Source organism: Rattus norvegicus, chromosome 5 (assembly GCF_021556685.1).
Source record: "Rattus norvegicus strain SHRSP/BbbUtx chromosome 5, alternate assembly SHRSP_T2T, whole genome shotgun sequence".
NCBI classification, from domain to species: Eukaryota; Metazoa; Chordata; class Mammalia; order Rodentia; family Muridae; genus Rattus; species Rattus norvegicus.
The window spans coordinates 135,891,906-135,917,317 of NC_141538.1; the positions used below are offsets into that span (position 1 = coordinate 135,891,906).

The 25,412-nt window shown below is 40.6% G+C and overlaps 1 protein-coding gene and 1 long non-coding RNA gene across 18 annotated transcripts in view; one reads left to right on the plus strand and one right to left on the minus strand.

Moving 5' to 3' along the window:
- LOC148005993 (uncharacterized) overlaps window positions 1-25,412 on the minus strand; it is a 1,435,680-nt gene that overhangs the window by 411,154 nt on the left and 999,114 nt on the right. The gene's annotated exons all lie outside the window — the stretch shown is intronic.
- Window positions 1-25,412, plus strand: part of Ipp (intracisternal A particle-promoted polypeptide) — a 38,590-nt gene that overhangs the window by 6,507 nt on the left and 6,671 nt on the right. For 9 of the 17 annotated variants that reach the window (XM_087548247.1, XM_087548250.1, XM_087548252.1 and 6 more), the window contains 6 exon segments: window positions 667-1,098; window positions 5,104-5,259; window positions 8,065-8,232; window positions 16,832-16,969; window positions 19,882-20,004; window positions 22,478-22,698. In XM_087548247.1, the coding sequence (XP_087404373.1) occupies window positions 667-1,098; window positions 5,104-5,259; window positions 8,065-8,232; window positions 16,832-16,969; window positions 19,882-20,004; window positions 22,478-22,698 (1,238 nt within the window). 17 annotated transcript variants of the gene reach the window in all.

Genomic DNA, 25,412 nt, shown 5'->3' on the forward strand with positions numbered 1-25,412 from the left:
GGAACTGGAGTTACTGTCCTGCAGGTTCTGGGAAGTAGACCTGTGTCTCGGCAAGAGCATCAAATGCTCTTAACTGCTTTACCATCTCTCTAGCCTGTCAGTCATGTAATTTTGATAAGAGTTATTTAAATTTCCTAATTATGGGTCAGGCGGTAGTGGTGCATGCTTTTAGTCTCAGCTCTTGGGAGGCAGAACAGGTGGATCTCTGAGTTTGAGGTCAGCCCGGTCTACAGAGTGAGCTCCTTAATACAATAATAAGAAAATTGATATCTACTAGGTAGGAGTATAGTGAATGTTAAATGAGTAAAGCAACTAAAACAGTGTCTGCCTTATTAGAGTTATAATAATTTATAATAAGTTATAAATGTTGCAATATGCACCACTGGCTGTCCTAGAACTCACTATGTTGGTTAGGCTGGCCTTGAGCTCACTGAGATCCTCCTGTCTCTGCTTCCTGAGTGTCGGGATGGAAGACATGTACCAGCAAGACAGGCCTAGTTCATAAATGTTAAATATCATTGTCATTTAAGTTTTGTCCCCCCTCCCCCATATATCCTGTTTACTTAGTTTCTGCTCTGCAAAAACTAAACTATTATTAAAGTCAAGTAAAATATGAAGCCAGATGTTCGTTTTGGCTTGTTGGTGATTTCCTCTTTGTTTCCCTAGGGTTAGTGAACATAGCTGTGAGTAACGTCCAGGAGCTGATTGTTGCAGCAGACATGCTACAGTTGACCGAAGTTGTTAATCTTTGCTGTGATTTTCTGAAAGGACAAATTGATCCTCAGAACTGCATTGGACTCTTCCAGTTCTCTGAGCAAATTGCCTGCCATGATCTTTTGGAATTTACAGAAAATTATATTCATGTCCATTTCTTGGAGGTTCATAGTGGGGAAGAGTTCCTGGCACTTACAAAAGATCAACTGATCAGAATTTTACGGAGCGAAGAACTTAGCATTGAAGACGAATACCAAGTCTTCTTAGCTGCAATGCAGTGGATTCTGAAAGATCTGGGAAAGAGAAGGAAACATGTGGTGGAAGTGTTAGATCCAGTTCGATTCCCTTTGTTACCATCTCAGAGGCTTTTAAAGTACATAGAAGGTAACTCTTTACTGTATATCAAATTAGTTGATCTCCAAGATCTGTATCTGTGTGTGTGTGTGTGTGTGTGTGTGTAAGCACTTAAAGGCTAGAGGTTGACTTGAGGTGTCTTCCTCATTCATTCCTCCCCTTATGTTTTGAGACAGGATCTCTCATTGAACCTGGAGCATGCTGCTTTATTTAGACTGGCTAGCTAACAAACCCCAGGGATCTCACTGTCTCCATCTCCCTGGTTCTAGCTTTCAGGCTCATGCCACCATGCTGGGAATTTTCACATGGTTGATAGGATCAAACTTAGGTATATTTGGGTCAGAAGTCATTGAACAGCTCATACAGTATTATAGCTTCTGTGTCAACTTTGAATTTTCCTCAGCTTCTAAGCATTTTCCTCTTTGTTTTTTTAATTGTTGGGGAGATCTGCCTCCAAAGTGCTGGAATTAAAGGTGTGAAGGACAAAAGGTGAATATCATTAAAAATAAAAAACTAGTTTCAATTTTAAACAATGTCAACTCTCTGCTAAGAAAAATTAGGCACTTAGGATTTTTCTTTCCATCTCCCTTTTCTGTCAAAGTCCTCAAGGTTATAACTTTGTATTTATGTTTGCAGTCATGAGGCCCTTAGCTCTTTGCCTTTATCTCTCTGTTCAGATGATTTTGATGCTAACAGATGGTTTTCAGCCTCTTGTGGGATTGGCTGTAGGATTCTGAGAATGCCTATAACAAGCCTTTCATGGACGGCCAGCTATATAAGTGACACAGAGACTCGTATATTTTAAAAGCTTAGGCCTTTAGCTTGGACTGTCTCCCAGCTAGCACATCTTTTCAACCCAACTAATTGTGTCCTGCATCCCTCCCGGTTGCCAGGTCTACCTCTTTGCTGGCTCTAATTGTCTGTCCACCCCCACATCTGCTGGCTGAATCTCTAGCTTCTGATTTCTTCTCCCAGAGACCCTTTCTTTGCACAGAAGTTCCACCTTCCCCTTCTTGCCCAGTCATTGGTCATCAGATTTTTATTTAGCAAGTGAGGAAGATGAACGTTTACAAAATAGAAAGGTGATGGGCCATAGCTCTCTGCTGTACAGAAGTAACAACTGAATGTGCAGAATCATACCGTCGCACAGTTTACCCCTACAGAGGCCAGAGGACAATTTATAAGAGTGGTGTAGTCTTTCTTTCTACCTTGTAGGTCCTAAGGGTCTTCAGGTTTGATGGTAAAATGCTTTGTCCCACTGAACCATCATGGCAGCCCATAAAACAATTTTATTATTGTTCAGTGATCTCTCTCTCTCTCTCTCCCTCCCTCCCTCCCTCCCTGCCTCCCTCCTTCCTTCCTTTCTCTTTTTTAATTGAATGCTTTAGGAATTCTTTCATTATTCTTGATTTTTGTTGTTGTTTTAAACATTGCTATTTTTTTTAAAAATTAGATTCTATCATATTTTCTTTCTTTTTGAAAGTTCCTCTGAGTGTGAGGGTGCATGTCTGTAATCCTAGTATACAGGTGGCAAAACAGGTGGATCACTGCAAATTCGAGACCAGCCTAGACTGCATTGTGAGTGCTAGACCAACCTGGACTAGAGAGTAAGGCCCTGTCCCAGACAGAGACCTCTCAAAAAGATAAATACATACGTAAACATGTAAGTTTAATTTTCTAAGTGTAGTGTGTGTGTGTGTGTGTGTGTGTGTGTGTGTGTGTGTGTTGCCTGCATGTATGTCTGTGCCCTTGGGAACTAGAAAAACATGACAGATGCCCTGGAACTGGGGCTACACTAGGGTTACACCGGAGTTACAGACCATTATATGCTGCCATGTGGGTGCCAGGCATCAAAGTAGGCTCCTTTAGAAGAGCAGCCAATGTTCTTAACCACGGAGCCATCTCGCCATTCCACTTTCTTTTTGACATAGGTCTCTTAGCCCAGGTTGGCCTTAATCTCATTATATAATGACCTAGAACTTCTAATCCTCCTGCCTCCACCTCCTAGGTGCTAGGATCACAGGTGGGCACCCCCAGGACCAGTTTAGAAACAAAATATTCTGATGGCATGAGGAGAATTTCCTAAGGTCTCCGGGTGTGATTGAGTAGGTCGCCCCTGCTCAGGGATACTTAGATGAGGTAGATACTTGAGGAGAAAGTCAACCAGTGTCCTGGACTAACAGGACGTCTTGTCTTCCTGAAAGAGCAGTGTTTTCTGATTTTCATGTAGAACTAGTAAGGGACTATCTCCTAGCCTTATCAGTATACCCCAGTCTTATCTCTGCATCCTGCAAGCAATGTGGAGGAGGAGGGCAGGCCAATTCGTGAAATCTTAGGATCCATCGGTAGATATTTTGGAGGAAGAATGACCAATTGAAAAGCAAAGCAGAGGCAGTTGAGAAACAAAAATAATTACAGTATAGTATCTGTGTTGGGTTAGAGGCCAGTGGAGGCTTGCCTAGCATAAATTTGTTGTTAGGTGTAATCCGAAGTAAGGACATCAGCCCTAGAGCTTTATTCCATGGCTCTCCTGTTTCAGGCTAGAAAGATACAGCGAGAGCACAAGTCTTATTCAGAATTTCTGCTGGAGAATACAAAGTAATTGCACTAAGATGAAAAGAGGGAGAGGGAGAATCAGCTCTTCGTCAGAGCAGAGTTTGCTGGAGTAGGCCCTGTAACAAGACGGGGGTGAGGGTGGGTGGGGAGCATCTATTGAAGTGGATCCCTGGGAGAATAAGAGGAAGAATGGAGGGATCCGGCCTGAGTGGGGGCGCAGAGGGCAGGTAAGGTGTGAGGGGAATCAGCCATAAACGGAAACACGTTCATTCCTCTTGAGACTCAGACAATGGAGTTACTAAAGGAATCTAACCTTAGCAGGGTGATGGCGCTCACTCCTCTCATCCCAGCAGTCAGTCAGGAGACAGAGGCAGGTAGATCTCTGTGAGTTCCAGAACATCCCCGGCTATACAGAGAAACCCTGTGTCAAAAAACTTTAAAAAAAAAAAAAAGAAAGAAAGAAAGAAAAGAAAAGAAAAAAATGTATTCTAAGAGGAGCATTAGGATAGGAGGAACTCTAATTTTATTTCCATTGCTAAGGAAATAGAATTGAAACACCAATATTGTAGAAAGGCATATACATGATGTACAGGTATACATGCAGACAAAACACCCAGTCACATAAGTAAAATTAATTGTAAAAATTCTTAAAGATTTTTTTCTTGCTTTGGCATATCATTTTTAAAGGTTTCTTTTTATTAGATTTTATGTATAAAACTTGACTTTTAATTTTTACTTAGATGGTGTCTGTTTTTTTTAAAGCTTTTGAATTACGTTTCTGTGTACCTTTGTACATATTTATGTGGGTTCAAGTGACCTCAGCATCAGAGGAGGACAGCTGACCGTCTGAAGGGCTAGTTCTTGTCTTCCACCATAGAGGTCCCAGGAATCAAACTAAGGTCGTCAGGCTTGGCAGTAAATACCTTTACCTGTTGAGCCGTCTCACTGTCCCATTTAAAAACACTTAAAATCTATTTGGATAGATTTAAGGAAAGTATATTCCTTAGTACCAATTATAAAAATAATATTTTCTATGTAAGAAACATACCATTGTTTGATTAGGGTTTTATTTTTGAAGGATTTATTTGATCTAAAATAGTGTGTATGTCTGTGTGTTGGTCATTACATGTAAGTGTGTGGGTGCCTCCTGGGTGTGGATGCTCATGAATGTGGATTCCTTTGAGCTGAAATTCTAGGTGTGGTTAGTAGGGACTGAACTTGGGTCCTCTGTGACAACAGCACACTCCTTTAACTCTCTCCAACACCAATGATGAGGGAGTTTTCCTTATTGTTTTTTATTTTGTTTTTCCTTTCTTGAGGATGGGTCTCACTATTTAGTCCAGAATGGGCTCGACCTCACAGAGATCCTCCTGCTTCTGCCTCAGATTAAAGGCGTGTGTTTCCATGACTGACCAGGAAATGTTTCTTTCCAGTAATATTTGAGTCATTTAAAGCATTGTCTTCTTAAACGCTGTTTAGGAGTATCTGATTTTAATCTTCGAGTTGCACTGCAAACGCTTTTGAAAGAGTACTGTGAGGTCTGCAAGTCTCCCAAAGAGAACAAGTTTTGTAGTTTTCTGCAGACGTCTAAAGCTCGACCTCGGAAGAAAGCAAGAAAATATCTGTATGCAGTAGGTAAGAAACTTTGAGTAATAACAGAAATCATTTTCAGGATAAGAGCTTTGCTACTTTGCTGTTGTTGCTGTGCAAGGCCATCAGAAGCATATTTAATTGCATATTTAGGTTTAAGATTAGTGAATTAAATTTGCATATTAGGTTGAACACATTTAAAACTTAATAGCTTCTAGTCAACATTTTATTCTATGTTCTGAATCTTTGGTCAAATAACTGTCTACAGATTTATTAATTTATTGTGTGTATTCAGATACGTGGGCTGTTGTCTATGTGGATATGAGAGGACAACTTAGAGGAATTGGTTGCTTCTCCCACTTTGTAGGGCCCAGGAGATGAACTCAGGTCATTTGACGGGACAGCCAGTGCCGTTCCCTGCTGAGCTGCTTCACCAGCACAAGAAACGTTTCTGTAAAAGTTAAAATTTTGCTAGGCATAATAGCTCATGCCTACAATTCTAGCATTCTGAGGCTGAGACAGGAGTGCCATCTTGAGTCAGCCTGGGTTACTTAGTGAGTTCTGGGTAGCTGAGGCTACAGTGTGGCACTGTCTTTTAAAAGCCTTAAATTTAAGTGAAAAACAAGGGAACTATATTTAAAATTTGAACTCTTCATAATGTCGTAGATAATCATTAGGATTGAGTGGTTTCCAAAGTGTTTAGGCAGCATAAGAACGTCAGCGGACTCGTTCTGCTATCTTGGAATCTGCATAGTCCTGCTAGGAACAGAAGTTCTAAAAGGCAAGTATGTCCGGGAGGCCGTGGTGCAAGGCTGGTTTTGCTGGCTGTTAGCAAGTTCTCCAGCGGTAAAGAACACTCAGCTCATCCTAGAACTGAAGATGTTTATGCCCAAGATGAAACCGAGCGAGTTCGCTCAAGCAAGAGATGTACTTATGTGTATAAAGCAAAAGAGGACACAGTGACTCCTGGAGGCAAACGAAACAAACCAGAGTGACCAGGAAAGTAACTCAGGCCCTCAGAACCAGTGGCAGGCTCATGTCAAATTCCAAAGCAGCCGGAGCCGTGTGATCTTGTCCCCTCCCGATTTAAACTAAAGAAAAGGACTTAAAGAGACTTCAGTCTCAGCACTAGGAAGACAGATCATGTGATAAAGTTTTATCTGTTAGTTTTTCTGTGTGAGTTCGAAGCTATGTACATAGCCAGGGCTATGTAGAGAGACTCTGTCTCAAAAAAAAAAAAAAATTAAAAAAAGTGGATTTGTGCAAAAAAAAAAAAATTGGAGGAATATGTCAAAATGTTTTAATTTTAAACCATTAAATTGGTAAATGTATATAGCATATAAGTTTATCCAGAAATCTAGATATGCTGTGGTTTCTATATAATTATTTATATATAATGTAGCTCATAATTACACATGATGAATTTTATGTATATTTTTACATATCATGTAAACATTCTTTTGGAGTGTATATATAATTACTATACATAATTTTTTTTTGCCAAGTGGATGGGTATGGAAAACATGAATATTTTTTAAAGATGTATTTATTATATATATGAGTACACTGTAGCTGTCTTCAGATAGACCAGAAGAAGGCATCGGATCCCATTACAGATGGTTGTGAGCCACCATGTGGTCGCTGGGATTTGAACTCAGGACCTCTGGAAGAGCAGTCAGTGCTCTTAACCACTGAGGCAACTCTCTAACCCAAAAACATGAATTTCAATTAATTATTTTTACCTTGTTTTATTTTTTATTTTATTTTACTTTTTTGAGGCAGGGTTTCTCTGTGTAGCCCTGGTCATCCACTATGTAAACCAGGCTAGCCTCAGACTCAGAGATCAACCTGCCTCTCCTTCCCAAGTCCTGAGATTAAAGGTGTACACACCACCACTGCCCGACTTTTGCTTTACTTTTTTTTTTTTTTTTTTTGGAGCTGGGGACCGAACCCAGGGCCTTTTTTTGTTGTTTTTGTTTTTTTTTTTTCCTTTCCTTTTCTTTTTTTTTTGGAGCTGTTGCTTTACTTTTTAAAAGCTTGTTTTCTGTTTATTACTATGTGTATGGTCTGTGTGTGAGCGCAGATCAGAGAGCAACTTTTATGGAGTTACTTATTTCCTTCCGCCTTAGTATGGGTTCCAAGGATTGAACTAGGGTTTTCAGACTTAAGTGACAAATGCCTCTACCCACTGGCTATCTCACCAGCCCTCAACCCACTTTTTTTTTTTTAGATATGCTTTTCTTTTTTCATTTTTAATTATGTGCTTATATGAATGTGTATCTCTGAGTGGAAACATGAATGTGTGAGTACAGTTGCCTGCAAACTCCAGAAGAGGGCATCAGACCCCTGGAATTACAGGTCATTCCCAGTCTTTTGCAATAGTGCATACACTTAAACATTGAGCCATCTCTACACACTGTTTTTAACTGAGACATATAAAAGTCATAGTGAAACTTTATAATTAGTTAGAGGACATGACATAGGCATATATTTGTTATTGCCTTCTATTATAAATGAGATCATGTGGTTAAACAGGGAGGTTAACATCCCATTGCATAGAAGCCATAGTTTCCCAGGACTTGGCATAATTGAGAGTGATCTATTTTATATACTCTTTTTTTTTTTTTTGGTTCTTTTTTTCGGAGCTGGGGACCGAACCCAGGGCCTTGCGCTTCCTAGGCAAGCGCTCTACCACTGAGCTAAATCCCCAACCCCTATATACTCTTTTTATAGAGGTGACAGTCTAAGCTATATAAATGTTTAGATGCAGAGACCTAGATTTTCTTCCCTACTTCCATTTCTGTATTTAGCAGTAAGTGGGTTGCTGTGTTTTTTCCTTTCTGTGTTTAGGTGGATACACGCGGCTGCAGGGGGGGCGTTGGAGTGACAGCAGAGCCCTCAGCTGTGTAGAGCGTTTCGATACCTTTAGCCAGTACTGGACCACTGTGTCCTCACTTCATCAGGCTCGGTGCGGTCTTGGAGTTGCAGTTTTAGGAGGAATGGTCTATGCTATTGGAGGTAATAATAAACTATCTCATTTCTCTCATTAGTCTACTTGGCTACACTGTTGGTATATGTCCCCCGCTCCCCACCTCGTAACTATGAAATGTGCTTTGATTATCTTCACTCTTTGTTTCCTCCCCTCTCCCCTAGGTGTTTTTAATAAAAAAATATTTATTTATAAAAGAAAATAACCATCTCTTTGAACTTAAACTATATGCAAATATGTACTTCACAATTAGCTTGTCTACACCAAAATCTGTATTTTCCGTCTGTGATTTTCCATATGCTGGATTGTAGCAATGATTTACCTAGTGGGTCAGAACAAAGCTTTGGACATCTTTTTTGTTCCTTCAGTACTGAGTGGTTGATCCTAGAACCTCATGTATGTGAGCTCACTACCAATGAGTTGAAGATCCCCTCAAACCTCAGTCATCCTCCAGTTGTCTTTCTCTCACACCTGTAGCCAGTCGGACAGTATTTATATAGATACAGCTCCCTCAACATTACAGTACCTCAGGCTCGATGTTCCTGTCTTCATCTCTAAGATCTGCTCTTACATTTTGAATCTGATAATGTTATTGTCCTATTCTTAACTCCAGAATGGCTCCTTGTCTACTGTTGAAGGGAAATCTAGTTTGGGGGCTGAAGATGTAGATCAATTGGCCAGGGGCTTGTTTAACGTGCAGGAAACCCTGGGCTCACTTCTCAGCATTGCATAAATCACAGTGGTAGTACTTGGCTGTAATCACAACACTCAAGAAGTGGAGGCAGGAGGTCAGAAGTTCAAAGTCCTTCTCAGCAGCACGAGTAGTTTGAGGCCAGCCAGGGTTACATAAGACCTATCTCAAAAAAGAAAGAGAGGCCAGAGAGATGGCTCAGCAGTTACGAGAACTGGTTGCCCTTCCAGGAGACCCAGGTTTTGTTCTCAACATCCAGGGTGGCTAACAGCCTCCTGTAATTGTAGTTCCAGAGGATCCGACACCCACCGTATTCTGGCTCTGCAGACACTGTATACATGTAGTATAGTGCTCATGGAGACAAAATACACTACACAAAATAAAAATAAAACGTTAAAAAATAGTACAAAAAGAAGTCAGGGCCAGGTCTAGAGGTGAATGCCTTTTATCCTAGGACTGGAGGCAGAGGTAGGCAGGTCTTTGTGAGTTCGAGGTCAGCCTGGTCTACAGAGTCAGTTCCAGGACAGCCAGGGCTACACAATTAAACCCCTGTTTCAAAAAACAGAAACAAAAATAACAACAACAAAAACAAAAACCAAGAAAAAGAAAAATCCATTTTCATTATGTATCCATGTTCCACATGATGTTTTTCTTTTTCAAGAAAATATCACTATCATTTTACCCTTCACTGTATTTAACTTCACCATCTTTTTTCCTTTTTTCTTAGAAAAAGATACCCTTATTTTAGTTTAATTGCTTCAATTTTCCCAGCTTTAAAAGAAAAATGGCATAAAACCAATTTAAACATTTAGTGGTGGCTATAGTTTTAGTGGTGGCTACAGTTTTATTGAAGAATAGTAAATTTGTTCCCATAATCAGACTCATGTTTGAGAATCTTTTTTATGCATTCTTTATTATTTATTTGTGTGTATATATCCATAAGTGTGCCATGGTGTTGGATCTGGGATGGAGGAGTGGGTGAGGGTGGTGAAGTCAAGAGCCCTGGAAAACAGACTGGAGACCAGTATGGAGGTGCAGATCTACTACACTGCACAGCAGCAAGCCTTTCTATCCAGCAGTGGACCAATGAGGAAGCGATAGATGCTCTGTGGTAGCCAATCATCCCACTGGTACTTTGTGGAGGTGTCAGGTTGCCAGGACCCAAGAGGACTTATGTAAAGACAGGGACACAGCTACCACCCTATTCCAGGCCTACTCTGAGGTTCCACTAGTTTGCTAGGATTCTCTATTTTGTGTCAAGGGATATGCCAACAGACGAGGGCACTTGTACTATTTGGGCAGTATGGAAGCCTCCCTCACCTACACCATGAGGAAGCTCCCACATCTCATTTCTTCTCCCAGCCTCCCTCTCTCTCTTAGAAGTTCCACCTCCACTTTGTGCCCATTGGCCATCAGCTCTTTATTACAGACAACACATAAAATTTTAGATTGCCCTTGGCTAATGAGGAAGAAATTAACATTTACAAAATATGAGGCCTGGGGGGGTTGGGGATTTAGCTCAGTGGTAGAGCGCTTGCCTAGAAAGCGCAAGGCCCTGGGTTCGGTCCTGAGCTCTGAAAAAAGGAAAGAAAAAAAAATATGAGACCTGGGATGGGGCATAGAAGTAACAATAGCAAGATCCTACCAGCATTTAGCTCTCTACTAGTACAGAGTTAACAATTGAAAATACAGAGATGCACCTTCCAATGTACCTCAACACCCTGCTTCAAAACAAAGAATAAGTAAACTGGATTTCAGGGCCTAGGAAGGAAATCATGTGTTCAGCTTATATAAACAGTTCAGGAACAGCAAGCCACTCATTACTTTGGGACATTTATTTATTTTTTTTTACAGTCAAGTCATTGCCCCCCCTGCTGGTCTGCCCTTCCACAGTTCCCCATCCCATTCCTCCTGTCTCCAAGAGGATGTGTTCTCCCCATTCCCTGGGGCCTCAAGTCTCTTGAGGATTAGGCAAGTCTTCTCCCACTGAGGCCAGAACAGGCAGTTTTCTGCTGTATGTTTATTGGAGGCCTTGGACCAGCTTGTGTGTGGTTTGCTCAGTGTCTGAGAAATCACTGAGGTCAAGATTTGTTGAGACTGCTGGTCTTCCTATGGGGTCGCCCTCCACCTCAGCTTCTTCCAGCCTTTCCCCAATTCAACCACAGGGGTCCCCGACTTCAGTCCATTGGTTGGGTATAAGTATCTGCATCTGTCTCAGCTGCTTGTTGGGCCTTTCAAAGGGCAGCCATGCTAGGCTCCTGTCTGCAAGCACACCATAGCATCAGTAATAGTGTCAGGCCTTGGAGCCTCCCCTTGAGATAGATCCCAAGTTGGGCTGGTCACTGGGTGACCTTTCCTTCAGTCTCTCCTCCATTTTTATCCCTGCAGTTCTTAAGATAGGAACACTTCTGGGTAAGAGTTTTGACTGTGGGATGGCAACTCCATCCCTCCACTTGATGCTCTTTCTATTGGAGGTGGACTCTACAAGTTCCCTCTCCCCAAATGTTGGGCATTTCATCTAAGGTCCCTCTCCCTCACTCCCCTACCCCCTGACCCCTGTTTTATTTTTTCATTCATTCTGCTGGCCCTCAGGGCTTCTCTCTATTCCCCACCCCTCATACCTGATCAAGTTCCCCTTTTCTCCTTCCTGCCCCCTCTCCCACCAGATCCCTCCCTCCCTCTGCCTTCTGTGATTGTTTTCTTCTCTCTCCCAAGCAGGATTGAAGCATCCTCACTTGGGCCTTCAGTTTATTAACCTTCTTGAGTCCTGTGGGTTGTATCTAGGTATTCTGTACTTTTTTGGCTAATATCCACTTACTAGAGAGTACATACTATGCATGTCTTTTGGGGTCTGAGTTACTTCACTCAGGATGATAATTTCTAGTTCCATCCATTTACGTACAAAACACGATGTCCTCATTCTTAATAACTAAATAGTATTCCATTGTGTAAATGAACCACATTTTCTGTATACATTGTGGGACAGCTGGGTTCTTTCCAGCTTCTGGCTATCATAGATAATGCTGCTATGAACATAGTGGAACATGTATCTTTGTTATATGTTGGAGCATCTTTTGGGTTATGCCCAAGAGTGGTATAGCTGGGCCTTAAGGTAGATCTATTTCCAATTTTCTAAGGAACCTCTAGAGATTGATTTCCAGAGTGATTGTACCAGTTTGCAATCCCATTAGCAGTGGAGGAGTGTTCCTCTTTCTCCACATCTTCGACAACATGTGCTGAGTTTTTGATCTAGAATCTCAGGATTGTTTTGATTTGCATTTCCCTGATCACTAAGGACTTTTAACATTTCTTTAAGTGTTTCTCGGCCATTCGAGATTCCTCTGTTATGAATTCTCTGTTTAGCTCTATATCCCATTTTTTGATTGGGTGGTTTGGTTTTTTTGGAGGTTAGCGTCTTCAGTTCTTTAAATATTTTGGATATTAGCCCTCTATCAGATATGGGGTTAGGGAAGGTTTTTTTTCCGAAACCTGTAGGTTGCCAATTTTTCCTGTAGGTGCCAATTGATTACACCCTTGGCTTACAGAAGCTTTTCGGCTTCATGAGGTACTTTGGGACATTTTTATATCATTGTTTATCCACCATATTTCCCGATTCCAGCCAGGGATCAACTTTGCAAGTAGCTAAGGATAGGTAGTCTTTGTTTTGTTCTGTCGTTTGTTGTTGTTGTTGTGAGACAGGATTTCTCTCAAACTACCCTGGCCATCCTGCAACTCACTTTGGAGACCAAGCTGGCCTCAAACCCACCTGCTGCTGCCTCCCAGGTGCTGGGATTCAAAGCATGAGCCATCACGCACATCAGGATATGTAGTCTTAAACCTGCTGTGCTAATTCTAATCCGTCAGATGAATTCTTCATCTATTTGGGACTCTAGGCTTTTATTGATGGAGCGAATCCTCTACTGCTTCACTTCTTTATAGACAGGACTCTTTTGTACCTGAGGGTGACCCTGAACGTTGTTCTTGCCTCTGCTTTCCAAATGCTGGGGTTATGGGTGTGTTATATGGTGGCAGGGACCAAGCCAGTGCTTAATGTGTGCTGGGTGAACATTCTATCAACAGAGCTATATCCCAACACTTCTACCCCGTATCTTTCTTTCTTTTTATGACATCTTTCTGATGAACAAGTATTTTCAGTTTTAATGTAGTCATACCTATTATTTTTTATGAGGTAACTTAAGAAATTCTTTCTTACTCAAAACTCATGACCTTATACCTTTATTTTTTTTTTAAATAAAACTTTGTTATTACATTTGTGTACATAATGGACTTGGAGTTTAGTTTGTATGGATAGTATGCCATAGGGAAGGACTTTTTGTCCCCTTCATGTATAACCAGTTATCATAACTAGCATAAAGGACTCTTTTCCCCATTGATCTGTGTAACTTTGACATATCCTGGAATGTCATGTTCCTTTAGTTTTTCATCTGTCCCTATTTTTTTTAAAATAACTTTTACATGTATTGGTGTAAGGGTGTCAGATCCCCTGGAACTGAAGTCACAGACAATTGAGAACCGACATGCAGGTGCAAGGAATTTTACCTAGGTCCTTCGGAAGATCAGACAATGTTCTTACGTACTGCGCCATCTCTCCAGCCCCAGTCTGCCCCTGTCTTAATTACTTTGGCTCTATTAAAAAAAAAAAATCTTAGTTTAGGGCAAGAAAAATGACTCAGCAGATAAGAATGATTGCTGCCAAGCCTGAGGACCAAGTTCCCTGTGCTGGCTAATGTTTAGTCAACTAGACACAAGATAAAGTCATAGAGGAAGAACGGCTCTTAACCGAGAAAATGCCTCCATTGTGTTGGCTTTCAGACAAGCTTGTAGGGCATTTTTTTATTTGATGGTTGATGTGGAAGGACCCATCCCATTGTGGGTAGTGCCACCCCTGGGCAGGTGTGATCCTAAGTGTTATAAGAAAGTAGGCTGAGCAAACCATGAGTAGCAAGCCAGTAAGCAACATTCCTCTGTGGCCTCTGCATCAGCTCCTGCCTTGAATTCCTGTCCTCACTTCCCTCAGGGTGCAAAGCGTAAGATCAATCAAACCCTTTCTTCCCCAAGTTGCTTATGGTCATGATGGCCATGGCCATCATAGCAAGAGAAATTCTAATTGAGGTACTGTGTGACCCACATTGTTGAAGGAGAGAACCAATTCCTGCAAGCTCTCCTCTGATCTTTATGAATATATGCCTTCTCACCCCTAGCCCCACCTCCCCCCCAAAAAACAAAACAGATTTAATATCTGACAGGGCTGTTTTTCTCTCATTATTCTTTTCTGTTAGGGTCTGACTACTCTTGGTTGTACTTTGTCCTAGCTAGTGTTCTATTGCTGTGAAGAGACACCATGACCACGGCAACTCTTACAAAGGAAAGCATTTAATTGGAGTTCGCTTACGTTGTCAGAGATTTAGCCCATTATCAGCATGGCAACAAACAGGCAGACATGGTGCCAGAGGAGCTAAGAGTTCTACATCAGGATCCACAGGCACCAGGAAGTGAGAGACACTGGGTCTGCCCCCCCCAACCCCCCAGTGACACACTGACACACTTCCTCCTAATCCCTGCTGCCACCCCTTAATGACAAATCATTTAAATATTTAAGCCTATGGGAGCCATTCCTATTCAAACCACCACATTTATACATCAATTTTTCCACAGTGTCCACATATTTTTATTTAAATTGATATATATCACTGTGAATCATAAAATGTAAATTATAACATATTCAGGGCATATTTCCGTTTTCTTTTTTTTTTTTTTTTTTTTTTTAGAGCGGGGGACCGAACCCAGGGCCTTGTGCTTGCTAGGCAAGCGCTCTACCATTGAGCCAAATCCCCAGCCCCGACACAATTATCTTTACATTGGTTTTTTCACATTGATACTTTTAGGTTGGCACAGTCATGTGTTTCGTTATGGCATCTGTCTCCTCGGTCTCTTTCTTGTTGATCTCCTTCATCCTCCATTCTGCCTTTATTTCACGTATATCCCATTGGCCCTCATGCTTTTTTTCTTCTCCCTGCTTAAGGTTTTCTCCCTCTCAGAGTTAACATTGAGTTTTTTAAGAGCTTTGTTTTACTGTATGTATATCCTTATGTGTATATATGTGCACAATGCATGAGGAGGAGAAAAGGGTGAGTCCAGTAGACCTAGAGCAATCCTGTTAGTGCTGGGAACCAAACCCTGGTCCTCCGTAAAAACACGCGTGTTCTCACCTACCAGGCAGTCTCTCCAGTCTCCACGCCGACGCTTTCATTCCTGAGCATTATGCACCTTTATCTTTCCATATGTTCTTTAAGTCAGAATTTTAAACTTCTTGAAGAGTTTTATTTTGAGACAAAATCTCATATATAGACCAGGCTGACATGAGGTCCCCTCACCTCTGCTTCCGGTGTGCCAGGAATGAAGCAGTGCAGCAGCGTGCGCCACTGTCTCAGCAAATCAGCTGTCACTTGCAAATCTGCTTAGATGATGATGAGTGTGTTACTGGGGATTGAACCTAGGACTTTATGGATGGATGCTGAACCCCTTTTCCTCAACCAGTTCACTTACTTTTTGGTGTGTGTGAGTTGGTGAGTGTAATCAGTTGTTCGAATGCACATAGCTTTGGGTTATTTACTGGAGTGTAGACATTCCAGGGCTTAAACCATTGATGAAAAGATCTTTCCCGGGGTTGGGGATTTAGCTCAGTGGTAGAGCGCTTGCCTAGGAAGCGCAAGGCCCTGGGTTCGGTCCCCAGCTCCGAAAAAAAGAACCGGAAAAAAAAAAAAGAAAAGAGCTTTTCCCTGCCCACTCCAGTCTTTTAATCACAATTCTATTTTAAGAATTAATTTCTCAGGGGTTGGGGATTTAGCTCAGTGGTAGAGCGCTTGAGGCCCTGGGTTTGGTTCCCAGCTCCGAAAAAAAAGGAAAAAAAAAAAGAATTAATTTTTCAAATTTTCTGCTTGTTGCTTCATATGGATTTTAATTATATTAAAATTCAAATTGTACCAGGCCATAAACTAGAATTACTACCTAAAATAAAATGGGGAGTGTAAAACTGCAAATTGTTTCTTCAAAATTTACATGAATTGTTTAGGTGGTAGAATTAGAGTAATTAAAAAGTCATATGCGGGGGCTGGAGAGATGACTCAGCAGTTAAGGGCACTGACTGCTCTTCCTGAGGTCCTCAGTTCAAATCCCAGCAACCACATGGTGGCTCACAACCATCTGTAATGGGATCTGATGCCCTCTTCTGGTGTGTCTGAAGACAGCTACAGTGTACTCATATACAATAAAATAAAATCTTAAAAAAAAATTTATAAGGGGCTGGGGATTTAGCTCAGTGGTAGAGCGCTTACCTAGGGAGCGCAAGGCCCTGGGTTCGGTCCCCAGCTCCGAAAAAAAAAAAAAAAAAAAGAACCAAAAAAAAAAATTTATAAAAAGTCATATGCGGGGGCTGGAGAGATGCTCAGCAGTTAAGAGCACTGACTGCTCTTCCAGAGGTCCTGAGTTCAATTCCCAGCAACCACATGATGGCTCACAACCATCTGTAATGGGATCTGATGCCCTCTTCTGATGTGTCTGACAGCTACAGTGTACACGAATACATAAAATAATGTGTATATGAATACATAAAATAAATATTTTTTTTTAAAAAGGTCATGTGCCTTTGTTCTGTAAATGGTCTCTAATAAGTGACAGTGCTTTGAATTAAAAATATTTCGTACCTAGGAAGCGCAAGGCCCTGGGTTCGGTCCCCAGCTCCGAAAAAAAGAACCAAAAAAAAAAAAAATTTCGTTCTAGGCAAAGACTTTTAATGTGTATTTTAAAATTAGTCATAATGGTTGATTTCTGAAAACAGAGAATGCCAGTGTTGCCGAGTATCGTGTTATAGTTCTGTTATGTAAGCCTCACTAAGCTTGATGTCTTTTTTAAATCAGGAGAAAAGGATTCGATGATCTTTGACTGTACTGAGTGTTATGATCCAGTTACTAAACAATGGACAACTGTTGCTTCAATGAATCACCCCCGCTGTGGATTGGGAGTGTGTGTGTGCTACGGGGCAATCTATGCTTTGGGTAATTATGCTGTTTGATTTAAGAACAAACAACTGAGGGGTTGGGGATTTAGCTCAGCGGTAGAGCACTTGCCTAGCAAGCGCAAGGACCTGGGTTCGGTCCCCAGCTCCGAAAAAAAGAAAAAAAAAAAAAAACCAAGAACAAACAACTGAGATTAAATTCTTGGGATCCTACAGATTTTAGAGACATTCCTTATTGACGTAAGAAATTTGCATCCAGATCTTGGGCCGAAAGAGGCAGGAATCTGGGATTTCAAGGCCAACCTGATTTACGTAGTAAGTTCCAGGCCTGGAAGGGGCTGCAAAAGTGAAACCTTGTTTTTAAAACAAAACCAAAAAACCAAGTGGTTTTGTTTTGAGACAGAGTCTTGATTTGTAGTCCAGTGTTTCTAGTGAGAAACACTAGACTAGGTTTGGCTGGGATATAGGAATGAAGGAAAGTTTTTAAATTCAAAAATTGGAGAATGGGCCAGCGCTCTGGAAGATTACTGTAAGTAACCCTAAAACAGTGAGTTCTATAAAATCCTTTCAAAATATAAGACACCTGTCGGGTGGTGGCGGCACACGCCTTTCATCCCAGCAATCAAGAGGCAGAGGCAGGTGAATCTGTGAATTTGAGGTCAGGGTTACACACAGAGAAATCGTGTCTCAAGAAAGAAGAAAGGAAAAAGAAGAAAGAAGAGGAGGAGAAACATACAAAACCATCACCTAAGACTGAGGGATCATTGCAAGGGAGGGGGTGGAAAGTGTGTAGGTCAGTGTTATAAGACTGCCTTTAGGGAACATCAGAAGATACCTCAGAAGTCTTCCCAAATGACTGCCTAAACATGAGCTGAACATGGAGGGAGGAAAGCCCATAGACAACCAAGCAATGACAAGAGTGGAGAAGTAGCCTTCCCCAGGGAAGAGCACACCGACAACTTATGTAGTACCAAAAGGTCAGCCCTGTAAAAATACATACAAGTGGCATATAGATTGAACAGGTTGTTCTTATGTATTTAGGAATATATAGGATATACATGTCTGTATGTAAAATAATTAATGAATTAATGAAAAAAGAGGTCATGAATTTAAAGACAAAAGAGTATGTGGGAGAGCTTAAAAGGAGGAAAACAAGGGAAGGAGTGATGTAATTATAATCTCAAAAAGAAAGAAATAATAAAAGAACAGTAATCCAGCTGAAAAGACAACAAAAATAACTGCACGGGAGGCAGAGGCAAGCAGACCTGAGTTCAAGGCCAACCTGGTCTTCATAGTGAGCTTCAGGGAATCTAGGACTACACAGTGCTACTATGTCCAAAGAAAAACACACACACCTGGAGAGTATTTAGAAAATGATACTTGGGAATGGAAAGTCCTTAAATTCATCCTAAATAAGTAGTATACTGTAGTTTGGCTTAGGATTGGCCTTGGTAAGTATTTACTGTTTTGAAGCTACTAAAGTCATGTTAAAAACTAGTTTACAGGGGCTGGGGATTTAGCTCAGTGGTAGAGCGCTTACCTAGGAAGCGCAAGGCCCTGGGTTCGGTCCCCAGCTCCGAAAAATAGAACCAAAAAAAAAAAAAAACTAGTTTACAAGGAGCGTATGGGAGGTAGAAGCAGATCATCTCTGAGCTCAAAGTCATTCTGATCTACATGATGAGGTCTAGGACAGCGAGGGCTACATAATATGTTGTCTTTAAAAAAAAAGGAATGAATAAAAAAAGAAAGAGTCTTGTGGTCAGGTATATTAGTGCTTTTTGTTGTTGTTTTTCTAGACAGGGTTTCTCTGTGTATCCGTGACTTTCCTGGAACTCACTCTGTAGACCTGGCTGGCCTTAAACTCAGAGGTCTGCCTGCCTTTGCCTCCTGAGTACTGGGATTAAAGGTATCTGTTGGCAGATTTGTTTTATTATTTTATTGGGTTCTTATACCTCTACTTCCCTTCCAACCTTCCAACACTGTGCAGGAGAAGATTAGAGGGAAAAGAGAACATAGACCTCTATAGGCGACTTCTGCTGATTAGGAGCACTGGGGTCCTGGGGCAAGTCCAATCTTCATCATCAGAATCTCCAGCAGTCCAGCAATAGCAAACACAGCAGCAGGGACAGCAGGGACCTGCAGGAGGGACTGGCAGGGAGGGAGGGGAGAGGAATCAGCAGGGGAAGCAGTAGCCACTCCGGGCCCTCTTGGAGCTCTCTCCTTATATCTCCTCCAGAGTCTCCAGAATTAAACTTATCTGCAGCTGACAAAAATCACGCCCCTGCTAGTAAATGAGGCAAATCGTAATCACCTGCTATGAAGCAGCCTTTTATCCCACACCTGGGATTAAAACAAAAATGTATTCACATAACTGGGTTTTTAAAAAACAAAACAAAACTCAGGGCTGGACAGGTCGTCAGTGGTTAAGAGCACCAACTGCTCTTCCAGAGGTCCTGAGTTCAATTCCCAGCAACCACATGGTGGTTCACAACCATCTGTAATGGGATCTGGTGTGTCTGAAGACAGCTACAGTGTGCTCATACACAATAAATAAATAAATAAATCTTAAAAAAAAAAAAAAAGCTTTCGTAACAGGCATGTCCCACCACCATCTGACTGTTAGTACATATCTTTAATCCCAGCTTTCAGAAGCAGATGCATGCAAAGCTCTGAGTTCCATAAAAGCCAGGGTTATATAGTGAAACTATTCCAAAAATTAAAAATAAAAAAGTTTTTGGAAAATTGTATTTCCCCTACAATGTGCTAAAGTTTTCTGTTTTTTTTACTCTATGATGAATAAATCCGAACTTTACAGTCTGACTTTTCATGTCAGCTTAGGTCACCTCTGGTCCTTGTGGAGTCATCTATAAGATGGACGAGGTGGTTTCTAAAGTCTTTATCATAAGGAAGATTCCCTCGTCTCAGAAATTATTATTTTCCATTTTGTTACAGGTGGGTGGGTTGGAGCTGAGATTGGTGACACCATTGAACGATTTGATCCTGATGAAAATAAATGGGAAGTTGTTGGCAACATGGCAGTGTCACGCTACTACTTTGGGTGCTGTGAAATGCAAGGTATTTATAAAATGTTTTTTTCTGTTCAGTTACCAGCAATACAGTAGTTATCATTTTGCTGTGTATGTACACTTATGTGTGGTTTTGCTTAGAATTGGCCTTGATTAGTATAATAATTTTGAAGATATAGAAGTCAAGTTAAATAATTTGGGGGAACAGGGCACGGTGCTGCATCCTTTTGAGACAAGGTTTCTCTGTGTATCCCTAGCAAGATGTGTGTGTGTGTGTGTGTGTGTGTGTGTGTGTGTGTGTGTGTGTGTGTGTGCGCGCGTAAAAATCTGTTTATAAAAACAATTTGAGAGGTGGACAAAAGGTAAATGAGCTTCTATCAAGTGTGACTGAGTTTAATTCCTGAAACCCACATGGTAAGAGAGAACCACCTCCTGCAAATTGTTCACTGACTTCCACACAGGCCTGTGGTGTGCACACATGTGCATATGATATGCAAAGCAAATAGATGTAAGTTAATGAACTACTTGAGGCCCTGTTTTCAAAATATATTTTAGGTCTGTTATTGAAAAAGTAGTGTTAATAATATAGAAATTCTAGCTTTTACCTCTTGTATTATTGACATTTTGTTTCTGTAGTGTCAGAATAATTTTTTTCTAATGTTGAAAACTTCAGATGGGGGGTTGAGGATTTAGCTCAGTGGTAGAGCACTTGCCTAGCAAACGCAAGGCCCTGGGTTCGGTCCTCAGCTCCGGAAAAAACAAAAACAAAAACAAAAAACAAACAAACAAAAAAAACCTTCAGATGGGAGCCAGATATTATAGTGAGAATTCTGAAATTTGGATTTCTTTTAAAAAACACAGAAATATGGAGAGATGGTCAGTGGTTAAGAGCACTGATTGCTTTTCCAGTGGTCTTGAGTTCAATTCCCAGCAATCACATGGTGGCTCACAACCATCTGTAATGGAAGCTGATGCCATTTTCTGGTGTGTCTGAAGACAGTGACTGTACAGTGTACTTCCAGACATAAAATAAATAATTCTTTTTAAAAATCCATAAAAATATTGTCAGAATGTTTTCATTTTTTAAAGATTATATATATGTTTATGTATATGTACACTATATCTGCCTTCAGACACACCAGAAGAGGGCATTGGATTCCATTACACATGGTTGTGAGCCACCATGTGGTTGCTGGGAATTGAACTCAGGACCTCTGGAAGAGCAGTCAGTGCTCTTAACTGCTGAGCCATCTCTCCAGCCCTTTGTTTTCATTTTAATCCAGGTGTGGGATGTGGGACTGCTGTGGCCTGTCCACAGCAGCAACTATGATTTGCCTTGTGCTTCAGCAGAGGTGTGGTTTTGCCAGTGCAGAGTTTCTTTGGTCTTAAAATATTTGTAATTCTGGGAACGTTTCAGAGGGTATAAAAATGTTAGAACCCTCATGGGGGATGGGTGACTGTTGGTCACTGAGGGGGTTGGCTGTAGTTTGTTAGTAGTCATGCTCAAAAAAACAAAACAAGAAGAAAGAAATTAGATTCGGGGATCTCTATCTGTCTATCCTTCTTTCTCTCCTACCTTGTAATAGGAGGAGAAACCAGGAAGGGAAGGGGAATAACTGGTTAAAAAAAAAGAAAAACTCACAAAGTAGCAAAGATAGTTACAGGGTATGGTGATGCACACCTTTAATTCCAGCACTTGGTAGGCAGAGGCAGATGGATCTCTATGAGTTGAAAGCTAGCCTGAAAGCTAGCTAGTTGAAAGATCCTATCTAAAACACACACACACACACACACACACACACACACACACACACACACACACACACATACACACACCCCAAAAGTAAAGAAACTTCAGACAGGTGCTAAAGAAATGGTGGGGGTTGGGGATTTAGCTCAGTGGTAGAGTGTTTGCCTAGCAAGTGCAAGGCCCTGGGTTCGGTCCCCAGCTCTGGAAAAAAAGAAAAAAGAAAAAAAAAAAGAAATATTTTGGTGGGTAAATTTGCCTGCTGCCAGGCCTGCCAACTTGATGGTGGGCATTAATAACAGACTCCTGAAAATTGTCATCTGAACTCAACATCCTTTATACAGCATGTGGAACCAACCTGTCATTCTTTGTTGAAACTGTAGTCACCAGTAAGTGTTCATATTGGTTTTATACCATCCTACTTTTATAGATCTACAGATGCACACACAAATAGTGTTTTTTTAAAGAACAGGAAAAAAATCTAGATAGAGTAGCTGTTTTCATAAAGTATTTGATGTGTCTTCCTTTAGTGTCATTTTCTCACATCAACACCTAAGTAGAGAGAAAGTACAAAAACAGTTTGTTTGTTTGTTTGTTTAATTTTTTTTAACACAGGGTCTCACTCTGTAGCTCCTGCTGTTGTCCTGGAACTCACTATGTTGACCAGGCTGGTCTGACGGCTTCTGCCTCCTGTGTACTGGATCAGAGGCTTGTGTCACCATGGTTGGCCTGTACCTGTTCAATAGAAACTGAGCACAAATCTGCCATTTTTCAGGTTTAATTTATGCAGTTGGAGGAATCAGCAATGAGGGACTAGAGCTCCGTTCCTTTGAGGTTTATGATCCACTTTCCAAGCGCTGGTCTCCACTTCCTCCTATGGGAACCAGAAGAGCATATCTTGGGGTGGCAGCACTCAATGACTGCATTTATGCTATTGGAGGGTGGAATGAGACACAAGACGCCCTTCATACTGTAGAAAAATACTCCTTTGAAGAGGTAGGTTGGACGATTTCAAATGTTTAGTGCCTTATTTTCTTATAATACCTGTTAGATCTGTAGTGATGTGTTGTTCTCTTTCACTCATTATTTTGATTATCAATTTTATCTTTTTTAAAGAATAAACTTTACATGTCATTTTTTTTATTTCTGTTAATTGCTGTCCATTTTCTATTTTTTTTTTCTTGCTTGTGTATTTTGGTTTTTTACCCTTTTTTTTTTTTTTTTCTTTTCTTTTTTTCGGAGCTGGGGACCGAACCCAGGGCCTTGCGTTTGCTAGGCAAGCGCTCTACCACTGAGCTAAATCCCCAACCCCTTTATGCCCTTTTCTAATTTGTTAAATTATTAACTGAGATGTCAGATTATAAATCTTCATTTTCTTATCATTTATAGCTATAATGTTCTTTTAAGTTTTGGTGTAGGGTGGAGAGATTGTTTAATGACTAAAATCAATGGCTGCTTTTGCAGGAGATAACCCAGGTTCAATTTCCAGTACCTACCTACATGCAGCTCACGACTGTCTGTAACTCCAGTTTCAAGGCATCCAGCATTCTCTTTTGGCTGCCTTTGGCAGCACACGCACACAAGAAGGCACAACACTAATACACATAATTTAAAGCTGTTAAAAATGTTAGTGTCTTGTGTGTACAAATGGTCCTGACTCTGTTAGGCTGCAGCCCTGTAAATTTTCTTTAGGTACTACTTTCTCTGCATCCTACATATTTGATAGTGTTCTGTTTCAGTTTTTAAAACTTTATTAGTTTTTATGTATGTGTACATGTTGTGGCTTCGTGACTTTATGTGTACAACATGAATGGAGACCAGAGGGCAGTGAATCCCCTAGAACTTCAATTACAGGCAGTTGTGGGGTATCAATTGAGTCTGCTAGGAATCAAACCTGGGTCATCTGTAAGAGCAGTAAGAATTCTTAATCACTGAGCTATCTCTCCAGGTTCTCCTGTCTTTTAATTAATATTACCTTAAAATATTTTTTAAATTTCTGATAATTCTTTTGGGCCAGTGGGTTGTTAAAAGTATCTTATTGCTTTGAGAATATTAACTAAATAGTCAAATTCACACCGAGACACTGTGGGTCGCTGGGTCCACACAATAACATGAAATATATATATAATGTGATTTACTAGTATATGGAGATTTTCCACATATTTTTAAGTACTAGTTTCTATTTCTTTTTAATTTTTATTTAAGTCTACTTATTATTTAGAGTGTGTATGTGTGTGCGTGTGTGATCTCTACATTATATATGTGGAAATGAGAGGGTAGTTTGCAGGGCTTGGTTCTCTCTATTATATGGGTACTAGGGATTAGATTCTAATTGTCAGTCCTGGTGGGATGCACATATACCTGCAGTTTTGTTTATATTTTTAACTTAAAATTTTTTAATTATTATTATTATGTGTGTGCATATTTTAAGATAAGGTCTTTGATGGGTGGTGGTATCACAGGTCTCCAACCACTTGTGAGACAAAGGCAGGTAGATCTTTTGAGTTCAAGGCCAACCTGATGTACAGAGTGAGTTCCAAGGCAGCCAGTACTCTACAGGGAAACCCTATTTGGAAAACAAAAGCAAAACAAAGACAAGGTCTTATTACAAGTCCTAGGGTGCCTTTGAGTGAGCTCTTGTAGTCCTGACCTACCTTTAGCTGGCCATCCTCTTGCCTCAGGCATCTAAGATTTTTTCTAATTAAATTCATTTTGATCAAAGAACACATTTGCATTGTTCCTATTTTAATAAACATTTCATAAAAATTCTGAAAAGAATTTGTATCGTGCTGGTATTTTGTGTTCTTTTTTTTTTTTTTTCTTTTTTTTCGGAGCTGGGGACCGAACCCAGGGCCTTGCACTTGCTAGGCAAATGCTCTACCACTGAGCTAAATCCCCAACCCCCTTTTGTGTTCTTAATATCTATTAGGTCAAGGCAGTCTGAGAAATCAGTAAGAAAGAAAAGGCTTAGTAACATTTACATTTGTAAATGTGGATTTGTCTGTTTCTTTCTTAGTTTCTGTCATGTTTGGTTCATACTGTTCAATAGTTCTGTATTACCCATTGATGGAAATTAAAGAAACAATACAAAGTGAGCCTATGGTCTCTTTATTCTTGTCAGGGAACATTTTAGGAGAAAGGTAAAGCTCTCTCTAACTGCAAACATAACTCTAAGGCATCCAAATTTGTCTTAATTAAATGTAAATTTTTTTCAACTATGCCAGTTTTGTGATGTTCTTTGTAATTATAGATTTTTTTTTTTTGCCTTCAAATGTAATCTACTATTTCATTTCTAAAACCTTATATCTGGGGATGGGGATGGTGGCCCATACCTTTAATTCTAGAACTCTGGAGGCATAAACTAGTGGATCTCTGTGAGTTCAATACTAGTCTGGTCTACAGAGCAAGTTCCAGGACGTCCAGAGCTACACAGAAACCCTGTCTTGAAAAACCAAATAAATAAATTAAATTAAAAATAGAAATAAAGGGGGTTGGGGATTTAGCTCAGTGGTAGAGCACTTGCCTAGCAAGCTCAAGGCCCTGGGTTCAGTCCCCAGCTCCGAAAAAAAAAAAAGAAATAAAGGTTTGTTTTTATTTATATGTTTATGTCTGTGTGCCTCCAATGTGTGTTCAGATACCCGCAGAGGTCAGATAATAAGCCTCCGGAAGTACAGGTGGGTATTAGCCTCCACATATGGATGCTGGGATAA